The sequence below is a fragment of the Staurois parvus genome, unplaced genomic scaffold (assembly GCF_062004578.1).
Source record: "Staurois parvus isolate SC_StPar_1 unplaced genomic scaffold, SC_StPar_1.0 ptg000324l, whole genome shotgun sequence".
Classification (NCBI taxonomy): domain Eukaryota; kingdom Metazoa; phylum Chordata; class Amphibia; order Anura; family Ranidae; genus Staurois; species Staurois parvus.
This window is the reverse complement of record NW_028318120.1, coordinates 223,565-243,411: the sequence shown is the minus strand read 5'-3', so window position 1 is coordinate 243,411 and position 19,847 is coordinate 223,565. Positions and strand designations below refer to the sequence as shown.

Sequence of the window (19,847 nt, the reverse complement as noted above, 5' to 3'; positions counted from 1 at the left end):
GTGTGTATACAGACTCTTATTCAAATATCATAGTGTTACTGCTAAGATTTGTGAGTTTCCTCCTCCTCTGTAAACATGTGGTGGTGGCAGTGTGAAGGGTTAATTGCGTAATTAACCTGACCCAGTAACAATCGCTCTCAGGCTGCTGACACATAGATTGTGGTCCAGTGAGCTGGAAACTCTTTGTGCAGGGCGCAGCTGAGAGTGGCATTGTTATGCAAGTGGCAACGCGGTCTTAGAACGGCTGGTCCTTCAGTCACAAGTTGGTGAGAAGGGCTGGGGTCTGACGCCGCTCACCGTCACAAATATATGATATTGAAGCTTGAGAATATTAAAAACTTTATGAACAAACCCTAAAGAACTAACATACTACGGGTAGGATTTGTATTTGATTCTTGGTTTTTCTGGGATACCACTGGATTAATAAGAATGTTGTAAGAAGTATGGATATTGAATTAGAAATCTGTTTTTTTCTACTATAGGACCGACACCCTGGGCCTCAGCGGTCTTTGGGTGCCTTTTCTCCCTTCAGCTGCCAATGATCCTTGGTTATCTGCATGCCTTCTTTGTACATCTGGGTTGAACGGTGAGACCTAATTTGTTGTTTTTATACATTCTGGCTTTTTCTCGAAGCAAAAATTGCCATCTTTGAAAGTAATCTAGTAAACACTTATGATTCATTATACCATACATTAAACAGAATATATGAATTTCTATTCACAATTTGTATAATATCGATATGATTATAATATAGAGATGTTGAATCCTTGATACCCCTGAGCAAAGAGCTATGTATCTCTGAAACGCATTGGGTGAATGGAAACACATCAAATTTATGACATTACCTATGACAAGTTGTTTTGTATACTCTATGTATGATGTAATGCACTATAAGCCATATGTTTGGTTCTTATCTTTTAAATTTGTATGAATAAAATGGCTAATGTATTTTTACCATAAAGTTGTGATATGAGTGCCTATAAAGTCCCATAGGGGGTTTAGCAACACATTCTATTACTCTTAAATATGGGGACCAATTTCAACATCCTATTGAAAAAGTGATATCCAAGTGAAAAAGAATGGACCTGGGCACCATAATTGTAAATCTTCTCCTGAGCCCACTGGGCTTGGGCCAAATTTTCCTTCACAATAGGCATCACTTGTGAAATTCTGTCTTGCATTTGCACTACATGCTCAATCATACTTCTATATAAGCACTTACACTTTCCCATGCTTCTCTGACAATGTCCAATAGCCCCTGTGGGTGCCTCCCATACAGTAACTCAAAGCAAGAGCACCCTGCGAATGTGATCTTTTATAGCAAACAAGTATTAGACAATCCCAATCCTGTCTTTACCCATCACCTTCCTTAAAACCTAAAACTTCTTTAGTTCTGTACACTTCGTACAAAGCTCTGTAGTCACCCTGGACATAAATGGGGGTGACTTGGTTTTAAAGTTAAAAAAAACAAACATGTGTTAGGAGGCTGCAGTAGCGCCTCCTGAACACCTGTCAGCTTGTTATCACTTTTCGGAGGGTAGTAAGCTTACTGCCTATGTGAAAGAGCTGGATGGACAAATGGATCTAGCTTCGTGCACAGAGGCATAGTCATGATGGAAAAGAACAGGGCTAGTAGTGACAGGAAAATTTGGCCACACTGAAACGCACATCCATTTTATTCTACTAAAAATAGCATAAAAACACCATACAATACACCAGTGGGGGAGAAAGGTTCACGCGTTTCATGCTAACCACCGCGCCTAATCATAACATGCAAACCTTTCTCCCCCACTGGTGTATTGTATGATATTTTATGCTGTTTCTAGTAAAATAAAGGGGACGTGTGCGACATTGAAGCTTTCCGGATTTTCCTTTTACTACTAACACAGGTGTACGAACTGGGCCGGCACAAAACGTTGAACGAGTGTGGGGTGTTAGATTAGTGGGCCTACCTAGAGCAGTGCTGCCTTCCTCTTGAACAGAAAAGTGCCTTTCCCAAAAGGTCATCACAGAGGACAAGGGGGCACTCTTTACGTCTGGAAGAAAAGAAATGTAATCTCCAAATATGGAAAGGTTTCTTCAGAAGTACCGTATTTATTCAAGTATAACGCGCACACGTGTATAATGCGCACCCCTAATTTTCGATTAAAAATCGGTATAAAATTTTGTTTCACTTTTTCTCGGCTCAGACCAAGCATTGTAAGTGACAAACGTTGTTGAACACGTGCGGCCATGATAAAAATCATTTGACAACGTAAACTATGAACACAATACCGAAATAAAATAAAAGGACGACTTTCTGTTTTCTCCATTCTCTAACATGCTTACCGTAACGTGTGGGCGAGGCGAGGAAAGGAAATGAAGAGGCGACCATACGTTACAGCGGATAAGAATTCTCACCCCCAGTGCATCTAGCCAGTTCGGGCCGCCCACTGTACGCGACGAGGGGACGTAGAAAAAAAAAAACGATCCCCTGTTTTCGCCACCCCTTAAAGGGGCGGGGCCGGCACAGGGGACATTTTTTTTTCTTCGCGTACAGTGAGCACCTGCGCCCTCAATGGATCGGCCGCCACTGCGTCACCCCACCCCAGCCCTCGTTTATAACGCGCACCCAAACTTTGATTTCTTTTTTTGGTAGAAAATTTTGCGCGTTATACTCGAATAAATACGGTAAGAGATGTGGAATAGACTCCCTCAAAAGTTCATTTTGGCCAGCTCAGTGGATTGCTTTAAAAAAGGTCTGGATTCTTTCTTGGATACACAGAATATAACTGGATACTAAGATTTATAGGTAAAGTTGATCCAGGGAATATCCGATTGCCTCTCGGGGGATCAGGAAGGAATTGTGTTCCCCTGCAGGAGCAAATTGCATCATGCTTTGTTGGGTTTTTTGCCTTCCTCTGGATCAACTGTGGGTGTAGGATTATAACTCTTTTTTTTATTGTTATGGTTGAACTGGATGGACTTTTGCCTTTTTTCAACCAGACTGACTATCATATGGGTATCTGTGTAAATGCACATAAAATAATACATATGTCATTAGAGCATTACCCATCTGCCCTATTATCAATTTGTTAGTAAATGCCAGAAGTAAAAAAAAAAAAAATAAAAGCCAATGGTCTTTACTACATGACCAGTAAAATTTAACCAATATTAGCATGTTTATATGCCATCACACCATAAAAGCTATTTAATGTACATACTTTTCATCTGGAGGTCTTGGAGAAGGAACTTTTGGATGCAGCTTTCTGCGTTGTTGGGCTTCTTCTAGGAGATTTTCATCCTTTGTAAATATTCCTTCCATGAGGTCCATTGTGGTCATCATTTTGGTGTTAGGATCTAAAATGTCTGCAAGAGACTTGTCTTTACCTACTATTTCTCTTACCAGCTCTTCTGATTTTAAGTCTGCATAAATCAAATCCTTGCTCTTGGAGTTACTACTTAGTAGAGAAGAGCCTGCTCCTTCTTTTATGTTTTCAGAGGGTTCCAGATCTGGTTGACTTTCTGTTAGTTTGAACTGTTCTTCTGGATCTGGCCCTTGCCTTGTGTAAGCACAAAAGCGAGAGTAAGATTGTTCAGAGATGCTGAGAGTCTTGAGCTGATCTTTTCCAACAGCAGCGTGTAAGGCAGAAGGCTCAATGGCACTCAGCAAGTTATTCCTACTTTCCTTCTCTGCATGACTTTCAGAATGAACAATCTTGATGGGAACCATCTTTACTGTAGTGTTGTCTATCACTCGTTCAATCCTGACAATAAAAAAAACAAAAAACACATTGTTATTCTGTTCACCTATCTTTACAGTGCTGGATAATAAGGTATTTCTAAAAAGAACTAACATTTTGAAATTGCCATACAAACTGGATTTAGAAAGGCATCCACGAAATCAGATACACTACAGTTAAGATGTCACAAGATCTAAACGCTATGTTTGGTTTTATAAAATTACATGGAAGGATAGCACAAATATAAGCTACCGTGTTTCGAGCTCAACTTTCCTTCTGAACATACACATAGCAAAAACCGCTAGGGTAAAAAAAAAGGGGTCAAGCAAAGTACAGCTCTGCCATAATACAGTACACAGCACAATGGTAATGCTGTAAATGTAAAACTGGAGACTAAACTTTTAAATCAAACCAGTTGTTGAGGGGAAGAAACAAGCCCCAGCTGTCTGGCAGACACCTATGGGTGCTTGGATATATTAGTGCTCTTGGTCACTGCTCTTAATTGGATTCCCACAAAAATATCATGGCAAATACAGAACACACTGATATGGGCAGCACTGCCCCACGTGACAGTGTCTGGAAACAAACATTGATTGCTTAGACACCACACACTGAATTAGGGAGTGTCAGGTGTTCCCCTAAACCCATGAGAATTTCAAACCAGAGCGTGGGACTGTTGTAGTGTGGAGCCTAGAACAAGGGTGGAGGCAGACCAGAGCTCAACCAAAATATTTTCCAGTGACCATATTTTTGGGATGTCAGGATACCTCGAATAGAATACATGAAGATACTTGTTTTATGGGCCCACTGCCAGCTTAAAGCATGCCTGCACTGATTTTTAATAATGCAAATGCCAGCAAGATGTTAATGCAAGCACCCAGAGAAACCTGGGTGTAGCACGTGTTAGTCTGGAAGTCGATACTTTAGCTAATGTATAAGCTGAGCAATGGGGCATTGTTGGACTCAAGCCATTTATTGCTTGTGTGAAAACCCATCATTTGCCTAGTACTGCCTTTCAAAATCATATTGTTATAGAAAAAATAAAATCACATTTACTATGCTTTTAAACAGAGCATTCATGTATGCACAGCATAGATTCTAGAAACAGCAATGTCAAGTACTCATGAACACAATGGACAATCCTATTTCTTGAAAGTCAAAGACCACAATGAAAAGAATGGGTACCTGCTTACTGCCAATAAGGAAATATGAAGCATTCTTTACAGTGTATGCCTTCAGATGGAAAAATAATCATTTTCCTGACTCATTTTTTCCCAGTAGTTTGAAACAGAAGGCATTCTGTGTCACCCCTGGCTTCCCATTAACAATTACTTATAGCAGTGTAAAATATGATCATCTTTAGATTTTAAGCATAAAAACGTACGATATGAAAAATATGCACTAAATATGTATTTATAAATAATGTACTAAACTAAGCCAGCCCAGATTTGGTTTGATTTCCTTCCGAAAAAAAGAAACTATTTGATTCCCCACAGCGCTATTGTGTTCTGCCAGCAGGGGGGCATGGGGAGCCTTAATGGCTGGCAGAACACAATGATTACTGCACGTGGCTATAGCAGCTGGCTGTAAATCACATGTAAAAAAATGCAACAGGCTGGTTGTACCAAAGTCGACCCATGGATCGACTTGGGTACCAATCAGCCTGCCCTTGCGTGAATTGAATCTCAGGCAGGCCCTGCTTAACCGGCCAAACTTCGATCCATGTATGGTCGACTTTAGCATACATTTTCTATAACCATCAATTTTGAAATCGGTTTCCGCATTATGAAATCCTTAGTCACAACTGTTTTTTTTTTTTACACTTCGCTCAGCTGTGGGCAAGCAGCAGGGTTTAGAGTCACCCTCATGTCGTCTTCCGCAGGCTGACTAGCCACGCTTCCGCCAGCTGATCATAGAGGCGGCAGTGGCAGAACCCACTGCAGAGCATGCCGGGGACAGATCGGCAGCTCCTCCCCCAGCAGATATCAGGCGGCTCCCCAGTGTCATACTCATCCCTGACCCCTGGGTGGAGCCTGCTGTGAGGCACACATTGATTGGGCGGGACTTGAGGAGCGGGTGTGGCCACCTTCGAAGGTGATCACTCCTTGCCACAGGTGTGCTGTTGTGAGAAGGCTGCAGAACTGGTATGTGTGCTGTGTAGCAGTGAATGGAGAGATAGTGATCAGGAAACACATGCTAACACTTTTATTGCTAGAGGATAGCGAGTGGACATGGTTGACCCTTTTATTGCTGACAGATGATACCCCAGTTGGAAGTGCATGATTAACCCTCTCCGATCTGTGTTGGAAGTGTATGATTAACCATTTCATTGCTAGCAGATCCCTGGTGGACATATGCATTTCCATTTGGGATCAGCACCATTTTTGAAAATGGAAAGCATTTGATCACATCGATCTTGGTGTGATCAAATGATTTTAAGGGCAGAGGAAGGATCTGGGGTCTTATTGTCCCCAGATCTCTCCATAAAGAGTACCTGTCACTGCATATTGCTGTCACAGGGGATGTTTACATACCTTGTGATGGCAATAAAAGTGATAAAAAAAATTAAAAGCAACAGTGTAAAAATAAAAAAATACTATATTTTTAAAGCATCCCCATCCCCCTGTGCTTGCACGAAAAGGCGAATGCATGTGTCAGTTCTGCACCCATGCAAACAGCGATCATCCCACACATGTGAGATATCACCGTGAACATCTGTAATTCTAACACCATACCTCCTCTGTAAATCTAAAGCAGTAACCTATGAAGGCTTTTGGATACTGGCCTATGGATAGTAAAATTTACATAGTTTGTTGCCATTGCACGGGAGGGAACATTTTTAAAGCATGACATGTTTGATATTTACCCAAACAAACATCATCTTTACCAGAAAACTGGGTTACATATTGTGTTTTTTTGCATTCAAATTAAAAAGTGTTTTGTTTTAAAAAAATGCATTTGAAAACCGCTGCACAAATACTGTGTGACAGAAAAAATTGCAACACCCACTAATTTATTCTCTAGGGCCATCTATATAATGTTTGAGGATTCAAAGACATTTTCTAGCAAAGAATAAAAAACATTAAAAGTTTTAAGTCGCCATAAAGCCATTTTTAAAAGCACCTCTCAAAGTAGATTGTCATGAGGGGCAAGTAGATTGGGACCCAGATTTAGTCCTTGGACAAGTAGTTTTTTCCATACCCCTGAGATTCTTTGCATATTAATGTAGTTACTAAAGCCCAACGCAACCAAATGTTTTCATTTTTGACAGAACAGGGGAATGTTAGAACCTCACTTCTTATTTGTTTACAGGGAGTTAAAAAAGGCAGTGAGAAAAAACCTCCAACAGCAGCAAAAATATTCTTATTACAAGGGAGAACCTTAATACCTGTTTTTTTGCTACATATACAGTCAGGTCCATAAATATTGGGACATCGACACAATTCTAACATTTTTGGCTCTATACACCACCACAATGGATTTGAAATGAAACAAACAAGATGTGCTTTAACTGCAGACTGGCAGCTTTAATTTGAGGGTATTTACATCCAAATCAGGTGAACGGCGTAGGAATTACAACAGTTTGCATATGTGCCTCCCACTTGTTAAGGGACCAAAAGTAATGGGACAATTGGCTTCTCAGCTGTTCCATGGCCAGGTGTGTGTTATTCCCTCATTATCCCAATTAAAATGAGCAGATAAAAGGTCCAGAGTTTATTTCAAGTGTGCTATTTGCATTTGGATTCTGTTGCTCTCAACTCTCAAGATGAGATCCAAAGAGCTGTCACTATCAGTGAAGCAAGCCATCATTAGGCTGAAAAAACAAAACAAACCCATCAGAGAGATAGCAAAAACATTAGGCGTGGCCAAAACAACTGTTTGGAACATTCTTAAAAAGAAGGAACGCACCGGTGAGCTCAGCAACACCAAAAGACCGGAAGACCACAGAAAACAACTGTGGTGGATGACCGAAGAATCCTTTCCCTGGTGAAGAAAACACCCTTCACAACAGTTGGCCAAATCAAGAACACTCCCCAAGAAGTAGGTGTATGTGTGTCAAAGTCAACAATCAAGAGAAGACTTCACCAGAGTGAATACAGAGGGTTCACCACAAGATGGAAACCATTGGTGAGCCTCAAAAACAGGAAGGCCAGATTAGAGTTTGCCAAACGACATCTAAAAAAGCCTTCACAGTTCTGGAACAACATCCTATGGACAGATGAGACCAAGACCAACTTGTACCAGAGTGATGGGAAGAGAAGAGTATGGAGAAGGAAAGGAACTGCTCATGATCCTAAGCATACCACCTCATTAGTGAAGCATGGTGGTGGTAGTGTCATGGCGTGGGCATGTATGGCTGCCAATGGAACTAGTTCTCCTGTATTTATTGATGATGTGACTGCTGACAAAAGCAGCAGGATGAATTCTGAAGTGTTTCGGACAATATTATCTGCTCATATTCAACCAAATGCTTCACAACTCATTGGACGCCGCTTCACAGTGCAGATGGACAATGACCTAAAGCATACTGCAAAAGCAACCAAAGAGTTTTTTAAGGGAAAGAAGTGGAATGTTCTGCAATGGCCAAGTCATTCACCTGACCTGAATCCGATTGAGCATGCATTTCACTTGCTGAAGACAAAACTGAGGGGAAAATGCCCCAAGATTGAGCAGGAACTGAATACAGTTGCAGTAGAGGCCTGACAGAGCATCACCAGGGATGAAACCCAGCATCTGGTGATGTCTATGCGTTCCAGACTTCAGGCTGTAATTGACTGCAAAGGATGTGCAACCAAGTATTAAAAAGTGAAAGTTTGATTTATGATTATTATTTTGTCCCATTACTTTTGGTCCCTTAACAAATGGGAGGCACATATGCAAACTGTTGTTATTCCTACACCGTTCACCTGATTTGGATGTAAATACCCTCAAATTAAAGCTGACAGTCTGCAGTTAAAGCACATCTTGTTCGTTTCATTTCAAATCCATTGTGGTGGTGTATAGAGCCAAAAATGTTAGAATTGTGTCGATGTCCCAATATTTATGGACCTGACTGTATGTGTCCCCACTAGAAATATTTCTCACCACATCTGCAGATAACAAGAGCACAGACAGCATTTCATCCAAAAGAACCTTAACCAGGCAAGAATGTGCATTTCAATTTGCTAACATATATATATATATATATATATATATATATATATATATATATATATATATATCACACACACACTTTTTTCCTCTCAACAAAAATGTAATTGCTCTTTAAATACACTGTATAGTAATTAATTATGTGGCAATGGTACATGTTCATATATAGAGTCAATTTCAGCTCCTGGATACATGTTATTCCCAACACCCAATACACTTAGACTTTAAATTCATGTTCAAAGTGAAATTCCAAAATAACGGTAACTATACTTAAAAATGTTCTCAACACCAACCCCACCCCCCCCCCACCTACTTTTACTCCGCTACAGTCCCATGATTACCCTTATTCCTCCCGGGTCAGTGAGTGATGACTGCAGAGGAGAGGAGGGAGCACTCGTTAATAGCTGGGAATTCTGGGAACTGTGAAGTCACTCATAGGATTCCATGTCCCAGCTGTTGCTGGCACTCCTTCCGCTCCCCTGCAGCCACCACTTACCATGATGCACAGGAGACAGAGTTGCAGGACTTGTAATTATATAAGGAACATTTATAAGCATAGTTAGTGTTAGACTGGAATTCTACTTTAAATTTAAATCTGAATGATAGTGGGCAACACAGACTGTAAAAATGTTGTCTACAGGTTATAGTTAGGTTTTAAAATATCTACCTGGCCAGATTTTCATCCTGAACCATGAGTGGAGGTTTATCCGTAAGCTTTTGTGGAGCAAACTGAGGTGAAGGTGATCGTGAAGGTTCCATCCCAGGTTTTTGCAGATAGCAAGGCTTTGAAGACCTTTCAGGCTCAGAACTGCTGTGTTTTTTCTCTAGGTGCTGCCCAACATTCTCCAGTGACCCAGAGAGTTGGGGGTTGTGCAAAGGTACACTTAAGTGTTTATCCGAAGGCACCCCAGGGCTATGGCCAGGTGTCGTCTCAGGCTTAATGGCATCTAGGCTTGCAGGAGAATAAGGAGGAACACTTTTCCCTTGTGCTGTTGTCAGTAAGGACTCCGTGGAAGTGGCAATAGAAGATGAAGAACCACTCTGCCTCCAGTACTTGTCAAGCTTGGGTGGAGGTGGTCTTTGAGGTGCTGGCCCCCGTTTCTTATTCACAGGCAATACATCTTGCCACTGGTTTCCTTCGCTAGCTTGTGGAAAATCCTTGATGTCAGACTGATTTTCTGAAATAGGAGAAGCTGAATGGTTGAAATCTCTGCTTCTATGCCTCACATTTTCATTCACAAATCTGTAATCACTGGGGAGGGTCCCAGATCTTGCCCTGCTTTCTTGGGGTACATTCACTGTGTCTGAGATTTCAGAGGATTTACTTGTCGGCTTGTGTTTGTTGTCACGTAATCTATCCTCTGTTTCTGCTGACGGGTCTCCTCTCTCCTCTGTCTTTGCAATCCTGCAATGAAACACAGGAAGCATTTTAATGTTTAATATTAGTTCAGTTTGTAAAAATATAGCTGAGAATCCATTGCTTCTTACTTTCCATGTATATCTACATTAAATGCGTATACAACCATCTGCAAAGTTCAGCTGCACGTCTATTAAATGCACAGTAAATGTCCCAGAAGTAGAGGAGGTTGACATTGGAAACATTTTTTTTTCAGCTTAATGTAGAGAATGCATTAAGGTAAAAACCTTTTGCCTTTAGAACCATTTAAGTATCAGATTAACGTAACTGGCAAGTTTAAATACATCCGGTTAATACGGTGTACCACCCCATGACATCCAGAGTGTTTCTTTGATGGACTGAGTGATGGACTGAAAGAAACATGTAGTATTACCTACCTAGCAACCATACTAGGGGAGTTGAAACCTGCCAGTGTTAGCATTCTGTGATCTGGGGGATCTAGGTCATAGAAGAAAGCATCTAAAAAAAGGCAACATTTGGTGCCCACATTCTAGAGATAGAGCCTAGTGCCTTTGTGGGCATCGACAGGTGTAATTTAACAAAACTGACCTTCAGCAGATATAAAGTGTCAGTCAGACTAAGGCAAAAAAAAGTTAACAATAACAACAACAAAAAAAAATTGGGGCAGCAATTTAGACTGTCAATTTTCTTCGTTTGTTTCTGCCATGTGGATTTTGTCCTTTAAAAAAGTTTGGGTCTCACTATTTGAATCCAAGTTGTGGATTTACGCCTCTCTCATGCTCGCTCTCGCTCCCAGTAAGAACCATACATTTTAATTAGTTGTTAATGATATTGGAATTACAAACTGATTTTCAAGAGTTTGAGTTATTTCCTCCTTAACTATGCCATACCTTCTTTTAGATAAACTGTGTATACTGCAGCATTAGAGGACCCAACAAACCTCAAAAAACCTTTTTTTCCTTGGAATTTCACTTTTGCTATAAGTGCATCTGCACTTAAATTTTTATCTTAGTCTCCCTGCAAAGTCTCAAAAATATCTCTCAGTGAAGTCCACTTAATATACGTTACAGTTTCCTAGAGGGTGGAAACAATGTTGCACTGCTTCTGAATACAGAGCAGAGTTGCCACTCTCATGTAGGCTGTATCTAAAAGAAAATTGTATAATGTATGGCCATAGTGTAGATTGTCACCCAACACCTGGCCACACCTAGTTCTGCCCACTGATTTCTAGAATGACAGCACTGTCTCTGTTGCTGGAAACTTCCAACTATAAGCTGCAGTGTCTGAGAGGTGGAGTGTATAAAATACAAACGAAGGGGGATGTGTCTCATAAGGTAATGGTAGTTTTTTTCTTTACTTTACGAGGCTGTGCATCACATAGTAACTGATTTTGGTACCTGTCAGTTATTGACAGGACAAACAGTAAGTTTTAGTTGTACTTTTTGGCAACACTTCTCTTGTGGGCCACAGGAGTACATTCACATTTGTTCTGTGAGCTGGAGTCAGCTGATAGTGGGTTATTGCCCACTATCAGCTCATGGGCAGAATCACATCATGCTTTATAGGGATCCTGACAATATTGTAGGGGTCCATGTCACTGCCTAATTAAAAGCACGCTCCACATTTCAGAGTGCAGCTGACAGCCAGATCTACCCCTCCACTAGATCGGTGCTCCAGTGAACACCAGAAGAGCAATGACTGAAAGTCACTATTTCTGCTAGGAGCAGACCAAGACCTGAGTGATCAATGGTCACGTGATCACTCATTTCTCAGTCTCAAAGCTAACGTGGAACAGTTGCAGCATCAAACAGATGCTGCATTTGTGGAGGCAAGTATGCAGTTTTTTTACATAACGCCCATACCTCTCCTTTAATAAAATATACCTATTTTTAAAATGTTGTTAGATGTCTGATGTCATATTCTGTTATTGACTGGCTTATTTGGTCTTGGGCCAATCTCATACCCACCAAACTTCTGTGAGTATTCACTTATTTGGATAACATCTAACAGTACTTTACACTATCTTGTTTCCCTGTGAAAGGATTTGTAGCTTATCTTTACTTTCCCCATCCTCGTGTTGCCAGTAAACTTCTATTAAATTTATAATGAAGCCATTGAAGATTAACTGGAAAAACAGCAAACGGAAGGGTTATCTAGAACGTGCTGAAAGAAGAGTAATTATCTTTCTTGAGAGACTGCAATTCTTCTCTGGCACTTATTTGCAAATTATGAATAATCACACCAAGCAGGTGTTGATGCTTGCCAGATATAAATTCACAAGGCAGTAGAAAACATTCCAAGAGTTCAGCACAATCTGCTAAGAATTAAATGGTTCTATTAGCATACTGCATCTGCATGCACATCCAGTATGCTAATGAACGTTATATACACCACCTCCAAAAATTAAAAGCAAGCAAATACAATACTTCTAGACATAAAATTGCTCTCATCTCATATAATCTCTCATCTCATGAGTCAGTAAACAGCTGGAAATTGTCTACCAAGGGAGAGATTTATAAAGCCGTCCACGTGAAGTATCCTCCCCTTGCCTAATATATAAAACCACTATTGATGTATATTAGAAAGATGTAAAAAAAAAAAAAAAAAAAAACTGGTGGAAAGCTCTCAACTGTGCTCACTTCAAATGTTTGGAATGACTAAGTATGTCCCTTGCTCAGCTATAGTATAATATGCTTTGATCAAGCTAAAACCAACAAAGTCCCTATGAGTGGGTTAAATCCCATACCCCTGTCAAATATTTGGAGCCTGATTGGCATGGCGAGCCTACCATAAGCAAGCAAGCCAGAACTAGACGCTAAAGTGAGTAGGAAAAATGATACCCTTAGTTAAAGCCCAACTCCAATAAACGTAAATACCCTTCCTTGCAGTTGGGCTGCATCCACACTGCAAGTGTTAAATACTTACTTATGTCTAGGGGATGGGAAAAGCAGTTTTACTTACCTGATCCCTGCTCCCTGCAGATGACACCCCCCAATGCTCTGGAGGTGGACTGTTCCCTGGTTAAAGGCCCAGCTGCATGGAGGAGCAGAGGACACACTGACAGCAATAAAAACCCACTGGGAAGGTTTAGAACCTGTCAACCCGTGTAGAACCTCTGTATTCATGTTTGAAAGATTTACCCTGACTTCCTGTCCAGGTCATGGGTGTCAGACAAAAGGAGGAAGGAGAATCTCTTTAAGATTTAGACAACATTTATAACCTTGCCAGCACATCAAAGTTTTCAGACCTCAAAAGTTTTACTGAAACCATAGTTGCAAAGACATAATGAAAGTACAAAAAAAAAAAATCACAACACTGATGTTTTGTAAACACATATGCCCCTTTCCCAAAGGTGTGCATACTAGACATATACACTCCACACACACACATATATATAAGTACATACATACAGTGGGGCAAAAAAGTATTTAGTCAGCCACCAATTGTGCAAGTTCTCCCACTTAAAAAGATGAGAGAGGCCTGTAATTGGCATCATAGGTAGACCTCAACTATGAGAGACAAAATGAGAAAAAAAATCCAGACAATCACATTGGCTGATTTGGAAAGAATTTATTTGCAAATTATGGTGGAAAATAAGTATTTGGTCACCTACAAACAAGCAGGATTTCTGGCTCTCACAGACCTGTACTTTCTTCTTTAAGAGGCTCCTCTGTCCTGCACTCATTACCTGTATCAATGGCACCTGTTTGAACTTGTTATCAGTATAAGACACCTGTCCACAACCTCAAACACTCACACTCCAAACTCCACTATGGTGAAGACCAAAGAGCTGTCGAAGGATACCAGAAACAAAATTGTAGACCTGCACCAGGCTGGGAAGACTGAATCTGCAATAGGCAAGCAGCTTGGTGTGAACAAATCAACTGTGGGAGCAATAATTAGAAAATGGAAGACATACAAGACCACTGATAATCTCCCTCGATCTGGGGCTCCACGCAAGATCTCACCCCGTGGGGTCAAAATGATCACAAGAACGGTGAGCAAAAATCCCTGGACCACACGGGGGGACCTAGTGAATGACCTGCAGAGAGCTGGGACCAACGTAACAAAGGCTACCATCAGTAACACACTACGCCGCCAGGGACTCAGATCCTGTAGTGCCAGACGTGTCCCCCTGCTTAAGCCAGTACATATCCGGGCCCGTCTGAAGTTTTCTAGAGAGCATTTGGATGATCCAGAAGAGGATTGGGAGAACGTCATATTGTCAGATGAAACCAAAATAGAACTGTTTGGTAGAAACACAACTCATCGTGTTTGGAGGAGAGAGAATGCTGAGTTGCATCCAAAGAACACCATACCTAATGTGAAGCATGGGGGTGGCAACATCATGCTTTGGGGCTGTTTCTCCGCAAAGGGACCAGGACGACTGATCCATGTACAGGACAGAATGAATGGGGCCATGTATCGTGAGATTTTGAGTGCAAACCTCCTTCCATCAGCAAGGGCATTGAAGATGAAACATGGCTGGGTCTTCCAACATAACAATGATCCCAAACATACCGCCCGGGCAACGAAGTAGTGGCTTCGTAAGAAGCATTTCAAGGTCCTGGAGTGGCCTAGCCAGTCTCCAGATCTCAACCCCATAGAAAACCTTTGGAGGGAGTTGAAAGTCCGTGTTGCCCAGCGACAGCCCCAAAACATCACTGCTCTAGAGGAGATCTGCATGGAGGAATGGGCCAACATACCAGCAACAGTGTGTGCCAACCTTGTGAAGACTTACAGAAAACGTTTGACCTCTGTCATTGCCAACAAAGGATATATAACAAAGTATTGAGATGAACTTTTGATATTGACCAAATACTCATTTTCCACCATAATTTGCAAATACATTATTTCCAAATCAGCCAATGTGATTGTCTGGATTTTTTTTTCTCATTTTGTCTCTCATAGTTGAGGTCTACCTATGATGCCAATTACAGGTCTCTCATCTTTTTAAGTGGGAGAACTTGCACAATTGGCGGCTGACTAAATACTTTTTTGCCCTACTGTACCTAATGAAGACTTGCCAGGTTCGCATAATTTGAAACCTGGCTGAGGATCTAAAGTTTTCCTCGGATCTCAAGCTTTCCTTGGGTTCAAATAATTGGGCTTTAACATCCAATAATGACTTCTTCCAAACCAGAAGACATAGGGTCAAAACATGCAAGGCCTTATTGAACAGATGTCATTCCTGCTTAACCAGTTGCCGACCGCAGATAGCCGAATGACGGCTGCACTGCGGCCGGCCAGTTCTGAGTGGACGTCATATGACGTCCTCCCAGAATGCGCTCTCCAGGGGGCGCGCACCCGGCGATATCCGTGATCGCTGTGTCCTACGGACACAGCTGATCACGTAATGTGGTAAAAGGCCAATCACAGCGACCTTTTACCACGTGATCAGCGGTGTCCAATGACACGCTGATCAGAGGGAAATGCAAATGCCGCTTCTCGGCTGCACTTTCCTCACGCTGTCAGATCGTGAGGAAAGTACTGCCGAGAACCGGCAGTTGTCAGAGCGGAGATCGGCACCGATCATCAGGACACTGATGATCAGTGCCCTGATGATTGGTGCCCAGCAGTGCCACCCGCAAGTTCCGCCCACCTGTTCCCAGCAGTGCGCCCACTAGCTCCGCCCACCTGTGCCCAGCAGATCACCCACCTGTGCCCAGCAGTGCACCCACCTGTGCCCAGCAGTGCACCCACCTGTGCCACTCTGCAGTGCCACCTACCTGTGCCCAGAAGTGCCACCTACCTGTGCCCACCCACCCGTGCCCACCAGTGCCGCCCACCAGTGCCACCCACCAGTGCCGCCCACCAGTGCAGCCCAGCAGTGCTGCCAGTCAGTGCCACCAGTCAGTGCCCAGGAGTTCCGCCAGTCAGTGCCCAGCAGTGATGCCAGTCAGTGCCGTCTATCAGTACCCATCATCAGTGTCACCTATCAGTGCCGCCTATCAGTGCTGCATATTAGTGCCGCCTATCCGTGACACCTCATTAGTGCTGTCTATCAGTGCCGCCTATCCGTGCCGCCTCATTAGTACTGCCTATCAGTGCCCTTTAGTGCTGCCTATCAGTGCCCATCAGTGCTGCCTATCAGTGCCCATCAGTGCTGCCTCATCAACGCACATCAGTGAAGGAGAAAAAATACCTGTTTTAAAAATTTTATAATAGAAACAAAGAAACTTTTTTTTTTTTCAAATTTTTTTGCAATTTTTTTATTTATAGCGCAAAAAGTAAAGTGCCCAGTGGCGATTAAATACCACCAAAAGAAAGCTCTATTTGTGAGAAGAAAATGATCAAAATTTCATATGGGTACAATGTTGCATGACCGCGCAATTGTCAATCAAAGTGCGGCAGCGCTGAAAGCTGAAAATTGGCCTGGTAAAGAAGGGGGTATAAGTGCCTGGTAGGCAAGTGGTTAAAGCAGAGTTCCACTCAACCTATTAAAAAAAAAAGTCAGCAGCTACAAAACTAGCTGACTTTTAAAAAACAGCCACTTACCTGTCCCTCGGTCCCGTGGTGTGTCCCCCGCAGCTAATTTCACCGGCCGTCCTGTATTCCAGTAGGCCAGCATCTTCAGTGTGGGCACCCCGCTGTGATAGCTTGCGGCTTCACAGCCGGGTACCCACTGCGCATGCACGAGTAGCGCTGCGCTTCATGAATGGTCCTGTAGTCTTCTGGGACCAGTTATGTGTCCCAAAAGAATACAGGGAGGGAGGGAAGGAGGACACCTTCCACGCGATCGGACCGTAAGTAGGAGCTGGTACCTGTCAAATTCGGGTACCCGCTCCCCCCCCCGCTCCCCAAAGCTGCCAATCCTTAATGGGGAGCAGGAAAGCAGTCCTTAAAGCGGATCTTCCCCTTTTGGGTGGAGCTCTGCTTTAAGAACATGCTAGGTCTGGTGTGGGAAAAGTAGCTGCATGTAACCAAATGTCTTAACTAGTATGCCAGCTTAGTGAACCACCCTAAGGTGCAGAGAGTTCATAAAAGATAATAGAAAGGCAATCTGCAGGGACATTCATATGTTTGTATATGTCAACTAAGCTTTAACAAAAAAAACTGGAAGCTGACTGGTTTCTATGCAGAGCTGTACCAGATTTTGCATTCTCCAGTTTTAGTAAATCAACCCCATTGGATCAAAAAAGCCATATTCAATTTCCCCTCAGATAACATGCAACATATTCAATAAATATGATTTTTATTAAAGTGTCTGTGAACCCAAAGAAGAAATAATCAAAATGGATCACTCATCTATAGTGCATTCAAGTGATGACACTTGTTTTTCTCTACTACTTTTTATGGTTAATAAAAATACTTGTTAATCCTTCCAGTTTCATTCTTTTCCCAGTTTGGGGTGACAACGCAATTTGTAGGCAGCTCTCCCTTTATTGGTGTTGTCACCCCTTTCACACTAGCTCCCTTTCAGAGTCGCTCAGTCTGCTGTTTATGTCACAGGTAGCCATGTTGACCACATTGGTGATAGTATTCAGGGAGTTCCCTTGCTGTCTACACATTGAGCAGTCCAGCAGCAATTTGTGAGTAAAAAGAAGGGAAGCCAAGAGCAAAGTCGCCAGTATACATGATGCACTGCTTACACTTGTCTTCTGGGCCATCATGAGCATTAAAAAATAATAATTTGCAGTATTACTTACACTGTGATTTAACAGATAATGCTCCCTTACGGCTTTCCATAACTAAGAATATTCAGAGAAAGGTGGATAAGTTACATATGCTTTATCTCCTAGATTGTAAGCTCCAAGGAGCAGGGCCCTCAAATCCCTCTTGTATTGAACTGTATTGTTGCTGTATTGCCTCCCGTTATATTGTAAAGTGCTGAGCAAACTGTTGGCGCTATATAAATCCTGTATAATAATAATAATGATCTGAGAATATGGTCAATAATTGAACATTTAGAATAGGCAAACAGATCAGAGGGTAACATAGCGCATACAATCATTTTTACTATGACATTGTGTGTGCACTCAGGATTAATCGGACAAGGGTTAGACCAGGGGTGGTAAACCTTTCGGTTCAAGACAGCCATGAAGGAGGCACAACACAAATCATAAACTTACTTAAAAATTTAGATTTTTTTATTTATTTATTTCTTTTTAAAATGCATTTACAAATAGCGAGCTTTGATAGTGTCTCTTTACTGAAGTTTTATCAAAAGAAAAATATCTCCACTCTTCACAATCTTGCCTTATTCATGTCATCAGTTTCGGCAGCACCTATATTTGTAAGCAACTATTTCCAAGGATGAGACACACAAAGAGTAAAATTAGAACCAAAATATCTGATGAGCACCTTGAGCATTAATTGAAATTACTACTACATCCATCGAACCAGATATGGATGTGTTAGTTGATCTAAAACAATATCAAATATTGCACTAGTTTTATGTTTATGATTATAATGAAAACAAATCACAAAAATGAAGTTTTATTACTCAGATAGTTACATTATCTACATCAGTGATATCACCTTGTGATCTACCTGACTTTTTCTGCTCATCAGCTATCCTTAGTGTATTTTACGTGTGGCCCAAGACAATTCCTTTTCTTCCAATATAGCCCAGAAAAGTCAAAAGGTTGGACACCTCTGGGTTAAAGTGACACATTTTTGCTATGTCTGTTTCCATTTTGAGGGAATTGACGGGTTCCTACACTTCCTGTTAGATTTCTTATCTTTTAATATGAAGAATGTAACAGAATGAGCTAGAACATGCAAAAGGTGAATGGAAACACCCAAAATACCAGGTGAACAGTCTGGTCGGGAATTATGAGCAGGGAGATGTTACTGCTGGACTATCCGAAATAAAAGATGCCAGGGTCTTGCTCAACTCCCCAGGTTCCTCCATAACGAAAATATTGCTGCTGGGGTGACGGGGTCTTTAAATGTTGCTACTTGAAGTGGATGCTGCAGATTTTTACACAATTTTAGGAAAGCTTGAAACTGATATAATATCCTAGCACTTGTATCTGTCTATATTTCTACACGTATCACACAAACATGAAGTAATAACTAAATTAGTCAAACAAAAACATGTTGCTTCTGGGTTAAACCGGAATGAATGTATTACACAGTACAAAATTGGGGACCTGTCCTTGCCTGCTTTAAACTAACACAACCAATTGGAGTTTTCTGAGTCAGGAACAACCATTGCCAAAAGCAATATAAGTGCATGCATAACATTGTCCTAGTATTTCCTGTCAGTTTGTACTATGCATTTTATTTTACAAAATACTATAAAAGCAAAGAAGATGAAAATTATTAACAGCTTGTGAAAGCTTTCAAAGAACCTAGGTGACCCATGTTGCCAAGAATATGTGTACAAAGCTAGCTGAAAAAAGGACCTGCCTGCAATCAGTAAATATTATAAAAGAGTGTTGAGAGAGTATTATACTGTTTTGTTCAGTACTTAAGAGTACACAAGGACTGCATGATTATACTGTGCAAAGTCAACAGGCTAAATTGTAAACCTTACACAAAGCAATGCGGTTATCAAAGCGATATACTACAAGGAACTATTAACAATGTGACACAACGGGGGTTTGCAAGAAATTAACTTCTAGAACTCAGAAAATGTTCTCAATCTT

At 41.5% G+C, this 19,847-nt stretch overlaps 1 protein-coding gene across 1 annotated transcript in view; it reads right to left on the bottom strand.

The window, feature by feature from the left end:
- SHROOM2 (shroom family member 2) overlaps positions 1-19,847 on the bottom strand; it is a 229,110-nt gene that overhangs the window by 50,476 nt on the left and 158,787 nt on the right. Inside the window, exons 5-6 of the mRNA XM_089683832.1 lie at positions 9,541-10,278; positions 3,204-3,746 (exon numbers count right to left, since the gene is read on the bottom strand). Coding sequence (XP_089539958.1) covers positions 3,204-3,746; positions 9,541-10,278 — 1,281 coding nt within the window. The remainder of the gene's footprint in view (positions 1-3,203; positions 3,747-9,540; positions 10,279-19,847) is intronic.